General features: G+C 58.0%; 1 protein-coding gene across 1 annotated transcript in view; it reads right to left on the bottom strand.

Moving 5' to 3' along the window:
* SIPA1L2 (signal induced proliferation associated 1 like 2) overlaps positions 1–8,037 on the bottom strand; it is a 137,978-nt gene that overhangs the window by 32,098 nt on the left and 97,843 nt on the right. The window contains exons 13-16 of the mRNA XM_025039060.1: positions 4,940–5,197; positions 3,344–3,427; positions 1,946–2,046; positions 1,545–1,648 (exon numbers count right to left, since the gene is read on the bottom strand). Of these exons, the coding sequence (XP_024894828.1) occupies positions 1,545–1,648; positions 1,946–2,046; positions 3,344–3,427; positions 4,940–5,197 (547 nt within the window). The remainder of the gene's footprint in view (positions 1–1,544; positions 1,649–1,945; positions 2,047–3,343; positions 3,428–4,939; positions 5,198–8,037) is intronic.

Genomic DNA, 8,037 nt, shown 5'->3' on the forward strand with positions numbered 1-8,037 from the left:
AACCTACATACGCCGTTTTTTTGATGTGACGTTTAACGGACGGGAGTCGGTGTAACCTGACTGTGTGCCCTGGGACACGCGGCGCATGACTCGCGGGCTGTGATACTCGCTTTACCGTGGGGTCGGGACGCGAGTGTCCTGTCCTTCGCCCCTTTATGACACGATCATTCTCGCTGACTCGCAAAGCTACAGCCGAGGGCCGCTCCCCCGAGCCCTTCCCCGTCACCCTCCACCTGAGCCAGTGGTAGAATTTGCTTGTAAAAAATATCCTGGTTTCATGCTGAAGTCCCCGATTCCTAATTCCTCCTGTGATTCATCTTAAGTTAAATGGGCATCTTTTCGAGTCTTTGTTCAATTATTTGCCCATGAAGCACAAAGTGCTGTCCCAGTGTCACGCACCGGAAGAAAACCCGTGAGGGTTAAAGCTGAGAAGGCATGCGGAAATGAACAAAGCAGCCTTTTATCGAGAAAATGCTCCTCTGACAAATTATAGTGCCAGCCCTGGGTTTGGGGCAGAAGAGCCGATCTGCAACACGGTGGAAGGACGCTGACTGTCACTTAGCACCTCTCTGTGCTTGCGTGACTGAGCTCACATGATTCACGTGGGGACTGATGTGTGGCCCCAGTGAAATCATCTGTGTGACGCGCGCTGCACCATGGCAGCCCGGGCGAGCCATCCCCGGGAGCCCAGGGGCTGACGAGATGGGGCTCTGCCAACAGGCGTGCTTTGGGGGCCCTGAGAAGACTAGGAGTCCCCGTCTGGCGGATGTGTCACGGCCTGGGGACACTGACAAGACCTGGAACTCAGCGAAGGGGCCGTGGATCACGAGAACAAGGCACGCCCTGATCTTCCAAAGTGGTCGGGCCTTCTCTCCTTTCATTCAGCCCTATCGGACCTGCGGCGAACGCCCTTGACCTTTTAACCAGACAGGACAGTCTCAAGCCCACTCCCACCCCGCCTCCCTGCGCTTACACCCGCTTCGGAGAGCTGCAGAGGTGGAATTAAACAGATACTGTAGAGCGGGCTCAGGGCAAGGTCCGGACACCTAGGAAGGAATGTCACCTGTGTCGCTAACACTCAGCTATGAAGCTCACCAATGACACGTGACGGAGGAGGAAAGACACAACTCATAAGGTTTCTTCACCTGCGAATTTAAAACGTGAACTACGCGGAAATGTTGGTCTTCCTCGGCTACAACCAACAAGTCACGTTTTCACATTTAAATGAAACTTCTGTTTCACTGAGCAACAGACACCTGAGTGGTCCCCCTCCAGGGCTGTCAGGAAGAGTCCACGTGCCCGTCCATCCACCGCGGGGGGCCCGCCACACAGTGCTTCGGTTTCCGCTCCCGTGGTGCCCGCGGTGGATAAATAATAACGGATTAAAAACGGGCACGTGATTTAGTAACTATCACGCCGGGATTTCAAGGATCAAGAGGCCGAGGACGTGATGGTGGCTTTCCCGGTTCATTCGCTGAGTGACCGGTGCCTTGAGGTGAGAAAAGCCCTTCGCGGAGCGACTGGTTTGCGAAGCGAGGACTCACGTGGGAAAGCTTGCTGGGAGAGTCCTTGCAGCTCCTGTCCTTCTGCAAGGCCCTTTCCTTGTAGGAATTCAAGACTTTGGAGGACCCGCCGGGCCATCTGGTTTCTGCCACACAAAGAGAAAAGCTATTTAATTCCCAGTATTCACCGAAGAACAAGTGGTTTGGTAAAAATAAACAGGATGTGGCTCTGGGGCCTTCTGGTCTCGCCAGTGGACGTGCCACAGCGCAGGCGGAACACCCGCGGCCGGGCCACGACACCGGGGGACGAGCGGACGCGGCACCCAGCAAATGTGCGGGGCGCACGCGTGAAGGCACGTGGGCCGGGACAGGCCGGGACGGGCTGGGGAGGGGGCGGCAGGGAGGGGCGTTGGGCGGCCTCGCGCGGGGCACGCGCCACTTACCCGGGGCTCTGCTTCCGTCCGCGCCGTCCTCCCGCTCCCGGGCCCCTTCGCAGTCCCGCGGGCTGGGGCCCTGGAGCTCGAGCAGCAGGGGCGACTGGCACCTGGGAAGAACACGGAGCTGAGCCCGGCCTCGGCCCCACGCTGCCCGCCGGCACGTCCCGTGTGCACTGGCTCCCACGAGGGCCCCCGGGGGACGCCCTAATGAGCAGTCGCCCTCTGGCTGGAAGCGGGGTCTGTCGGCCCGGCCCAGCCACAGGCTTCGAGCATCTGCAACTGGGGGTCCAGCTCCCCCGGGGTCTGGAGGGGGGCCAATGACGCCACGATGGGAAAGGGCTGCCCAGGGACGGGCCACTTGTCCCTGACAAGCTGAGGAGGAGCTCACTGCGTTTGCGTCTTTGCCCCTTGTGCCCAGAACACACGCCGCTGAGACGTCTTAATATTAAACATTTTAAAGAAAAGACAATCAAACTGGTCGGCTCTAGGTAGGCTTTGTTTTACGAAGACCCAAAATATGACAGTATAACCTTGCAAAAGAAATAAGTCTCAGAAAATTTATATTCTAAAGTGATCCTTAGTCGCAGAATCCAACCTACAGATCCCGGTTTGCAGGAAAAGCCAGGAATGGTCTCTCTGGAAACCCCTCCCGTTACCCGGGGAGGGAAGCCTGGGCCCCCCAGGCCACCAAGGCGCAGCACCTGCACCTCTGGGTCCAGATCGGAGGAAGAGGCTCCAGGGAGAGACGTTTCTGTCGGTCACAGGGAGCGTCTCTTCCGCTGGAGGCTCCCCTCAGACCGGCCACTCTCTAGGCTAACTCTGTGCAGCCAGCTCCTTCCACGGCAGAGGTGACACTTGGTAGCAAAGCCACACATGGGACACCGCTGCTGGGAGCATACGACCGCTTCGTCCCCAAAGTGTGTGACCCCCGACTTAGCTATGGGCCAGCCCAGCACATCTGTGCCCCCGGGTCCTTGGGCCCCGCCTGGGCTGCAGGCACCTGGACCCCGGCGCACACACTGCGACGCAGGAGGCAGGAGAAGGCGTGGGGGCTGAACCCGCCTCCTGTGACTCAGAGGAAAAGCACTTCAGGAGCGGCTGTGAACTGACTCCCCGTCAGCGGTTTAGGTGAGGGGAGGTCCCAGAGCACAGCCCGGAGCCCCAGCCCGTGATTCCCACAGTCCACATGTCCCTTGTCACAGAGGAAAACAGACAAGCTCAGGACGGGGACAGACGAGCAGTCCCCACGTGGAATGGGGAGCTTTGTGGCCCGGAGGGCGATCCATCGGAGCCACCTGGCACCTTTACACCCCACATCGGCCCTGGGAACGGAGAGCGCACGGCCGCGTTTCCACACACGTCACCGCGCCAGCCCCCCAGGCCAGCGAGGGGACCTGGGCGTACCCGTCGTGTCCCACGTGCGGTCTCCAAGGTCCGCTCCCACCGGGTCCTGGGTCGCTGGAGGATGACTGGTTGCTGGGCGAGCTTCTGAAAGGGAGACTGGAATCATTAATGGGGCGCTGAGTGTCTGTGGAGTGCAACACACACATACGCACACACACACATACACATGCTCACACGCATACACATGCTCACACGCATATACATGTTCACACGCATACACATGCACATGCACACAGATGCATACAGACACGCAGATACACGCACACACATGCATGCACGTGCACACACATACACGCTCACACACAGATACACACGCACACACAGATACACACGCACACACGCACACACAGGCACCCATGCACACACACACACATGCACGCACATACACGAGAACTCATTCCAGGAAGATGGGCTGACTTTCCATCTTGCTGCTAGAACCCAGTTTTTCCCTATAATCTACTAAATTCTACTTTGTTAAGGGAGGTTCTGAGGACCCCTCCCTTCCGGATGTCCCCCCGCCCCACCAACCTGGGCTACCTGTGTGCATTTCTTTGACTACGAGGGGTTTATAAACTCAGCGGACCTTTGAGCACGGAGACCCGGGGCCGAGCTGACTCGGTGTCCAGCTAAAGGGACCCCATTCCTGCACTGGCTTCGGGAATAATAACGGGAGGAAGCCGAGGGAGCCGACGTTTTCACTTATCGACTAATCCATTCTCGGACAGGGTCGCTGTGCGCCAGGAACGGCTCTAAGCCGTTCACACGCTTCGACCGAGCAACCCTCACAGCGCCTGGAGAGATCTCAGTTGGTACTAAGTTTATCTTCAGGGGAGGAAACTGGAGGCCAGGAGGGGACAAGTAACAGACCCAGGGGACACCAGGTGAGCAACCCGGCTCAGCAGCCACGGTCACAGCTCCAGGCTGGACCGGAGCCTGACGGCTGTTTTGTCTCCGCGGCCCATACCTCACATGAGAGCCGAGAGAAAAGGAGTGTGAATTAGCACAACAACAGCCCGAAATCACAGTTTTGTTCACTTAGGACAAGCTAAGCGCGCTGCACATCCACAAACGCTCACCAGCTTCTAACGCTCCTGGCTTTAGATCTAAAACAAGTGCATTCTCTCACCGAAAAATCACGTTAGACTCAATCTGCTTAGAATGAGAGAGAAAATGCAAGGTGCGCTCATGGCAGAGGGCACCGCGCCAGCGCCCACACAACGACGGGCTGGCCACCGGCTCTGCGGTCCTGCACTGGTCACACGGAGCGGCTCGCGCTCAACAGCAGGCCACGCATAGCGCTTTCTCGGTGTCTTTCCCAAGAGGGCTCGGGGTGCCGGCTGACCGGGGCTTGGGAAGGGAGGGACAGCCTGGCCTGCCGCGTGGGCTCTGGGCGCAGACCCCATCTTGGCAGCTCCAGCGCTGGGCCAGGAGCAGGGCAAGTCCAAGGCCCCTGCGCCTGCGGCCTGCCCAGCCCCGCCTGCAACTTGCTGAGGACAAGGTGATGGACGACAAAGCCGGACAAAGAGCCCGGCCCGCAGTCCGAGATGCTGGCCGGGTCTGACCAGGGCCGTCCTGGAGAAAGCGCTCCGGCCTTACCTGGTGCCGTCGGGCAGCTTGCGGTCGAAGGAGGTGCTGCGGGGGATGGCGGCCTGGGCCTGCGGCAGCAGCGGCTGGCACTGCAGCCGGTCGGGCGTGCCGGGCACGGGCGAGGCCCTGGGCGGAGGCTGGAGGGCGGCAGTGGGCACGCGGTGCCACGTGGTGTTCCTCCGGAACGGGGTCTTGTACTCGCAGGGGGTGCCCTCGCTGTCCAGCTTGTACTCCACCATGGGGATCCGGCACAGCTCCGAGCAGCCCCTGGGGAGCCGAAGACACGGTGAGGGGGGCCTGGCGCCAGGCGCCACCAGCCACGTGGAAAGCTGATGCCTCCCTCGCTTGGCTGATGAGGCCCTGACGTGAGTGGCGTGATCGAGGGACGAGCGATTTCACTGTAATTTAAATTTAAAAACTGATACTCGATTCGTTTTTTAAGTATGTTTCAAATAACTTGGGTATGTGAGCCCACTTTTGCAACTGTAAGTTTTATGAAATCTAAACACAGCCAAATATTTTGGATGAAAAATTAACATGTAAACTGATCTGCTATAAGTGTAAAATACACCCTGAATTTTGAAGACTTAATGTGAAAACTAATGTGAACTATCTAATAATTTTTAACATTTATCGAATGTTGAACTGATATTTTAGAGATACTAAGTTAAAACAATAAAATGATTTTGCCTGTTTTGAAAACATTTTTTAATATGGCTACTAGAAAATTCAAAGCTAAACGTCTCCCTGGACAGCTGCTGTGGGCCATCTGGCCCGCCCAAAGCTCCCTGCACAGCTTGTCGTCCTCCAGCTGTCCGGTCCCCCCGTCCCCGCTCCTGGTGATCACATCTCCAAATCTGGCCGAAGCCTCAGCTCACAGCCCCGTCTCCACAAATCTGTGCTCTCCGCCCAGGAGCACAAAGGCCAGCACGTCGCCGTACGCTGCTGACCCACTCCCGTGTGCCCTGAGCACACTCGCCGGCGGCGCCTGCGGCCACAGCATTCACCCCAAGAGAGCTCGCGGATCGCAGTCCTAACCTCCCCCAAAAGTCTGGCCCCCGTCACCCAGACCTCTCAGGGAATGACATCAGCGCAGGCCTGACGCGGCTGGGACAGCTCGTTTAAACAGAAGACAGACAGACGCGCAATGATCCGACAGACCGGATGACGCAGGGGACGCCCGTCGCCGGTTTCTGTGGTGACCTTACGGCCCTGAACTGGCGTGAGGAGAAGGAGGTGACAGCGTCGTCGACGCTGTGCGACGAAACCGTGATCGAAGCAGACGACAGGGTGGGAGGGAGACCGAGGAGCCGCGTGTGCTCGTGGGTCACACGCACGTGCGGGAGCAGCGGGCGCGGGGACCGCACGCTCGCTTCGCGTCCAGCCGAGCGCAAAGGGCACACGTTCCGGTACGAGAAACTCCTTTGCCACCTTCTACACGTCAGGGTGCGGAGTCTCGCCGTCCTGTTCCAGACCGAGCATCCTGAGCACCCGATCACCCGATCGGCCGTGGGGACTTGGGACAGACGTCGGCTGAAAGGAGGCGGGGGAAGCCCCGCGGCTGGGCCCGGCGCTGACGCCAGACGCCAGGGAAACAGCCTAACCGGGCCCTGCTAAGCTGCCCGCACAGCGACACGGACGGCGAGTCCCGCAGAGAGACGCGGCGTGTCGTGTGGATCGTGACGTTCCGCCTGGTGTTGTTCCCGCTCCAATATCTACTGCACGAAAAAGTCACTAACGCCGATCGTCACGTTCCTGCTGCATCAGGGTCAGAGACGAGCCTGTTTACGACGAACTCTGAGGACGGCTTTTCTATTTTGCCTTCACACTCAAAACCAGTCAGACTCGCTTCGGCCTCAAAGCGCAGGTTTCTGTAGATCAAGTTAACGCGGGCAGCGAGCTGTGCTTTTCTTCTAAGGGAACCGGGTTAAATCGGCGGGAGAAAACTCACGAAATAGTGCACGACAATGTCCGGAACCGGAAGATGGGTGAAGCCAGCTTACAAGGTCCGAAAGGCGCCCGGCACAGTGAATGAACAAAGGTCTGAATCGAGGGAGGTCCTGTGGGATTCAGACCCGTGGGCAACAGAGGCCCGTGGGTGACAGAGGCCCATGGGACACAGAGGCCCGTGGGTGACAGGCTCGTGGGACACAGAGGCCCGTGGGTGACAGAGGCCTGTGGGACACAGAGGCCCGTGGGACACAGAGGTCCATGGGTGACAGAGGCCCATGGGACACAGAGGCCCGTGGGTGACAGAGGCCCGCGGGACACAGAGGCCCGTGGCTTCTGGGGCGGGGGCTGGAGAGGCGGCGAGGGGACAGGCCCCACGCAGAGGACCAGGACACAGATGGCTCCGTTCTCAACAGTGCTGGACGGAAGCTACTTCTCAGCTGACAAAACGACAGCGCTTAGAGCCAGGGACAGAGAGAGGCTGGGAATAAAAAACAACGTCCGGCTTTCTGGCTCGAGAGGCCAAGGGACGCAGGCACTGCCCGTGGAGAGCAGAGGGGAACGGGCTGGGAAAACCACGGAAAGGGGGGCGTCCGTTCGCAGCGGAGAACTGGTGGGGTGAACGGTTATTCACAGCTTAACGCGCCACCCCCCCAAAGCAAAACTCACCTCCCTCCTCTGGGCAAGTTTAAATTGTTCTGGATTTACTGACCTAAATTATGGGCCAAATTTAGTAAGTCCAGATTTATGCTGAATTGCAGCAGCAGCAGCATTATTATTATTATTATTATTATTATGATACCTAATATGGGCCAAATTTAGTAAGTCCAGATTTATGCTGAATTGCAGCATTATTATTATTATTATTATTATTATTATTATTGCTAAAACGCCACGGCTCTGAAGTTTTTACTCATGCACTTGCATTGTCTCCAGAGATATTTCTACTTAACTTTCTACCACGTCGCCTGCAATTACGGATTCACCCATCTGGCCGCCCACCCGCTTAGCCATCATAAAGGCAGACGGTAGAGTAAACGTCCGGACATCGAGAAACCTACTTGTCTTCTGCCCTAACGGATGCTCGAAGCCAGTCGCTGGATGTCAGGTGACCGCAGCCGTCTCGAAGGCGGCAGCCGGCGGCACAGGGCAGAGCG

This window comes from Pteropus alecto, unplaced genomic scaffold (assembly GCF_000325575.1).
Source record: "Pteropus alecto unplaced genomic scaffold, ASM32557v1 scaffold189, whole genome shotgun sequence".
NCBI classification, from domain to species: domain Eukaryota; kingdom Metazoa; phylum Chordata; class Mammalia; order Chiroptera; family Pteropodidae; genus Pteropus; species Pteropus alecto.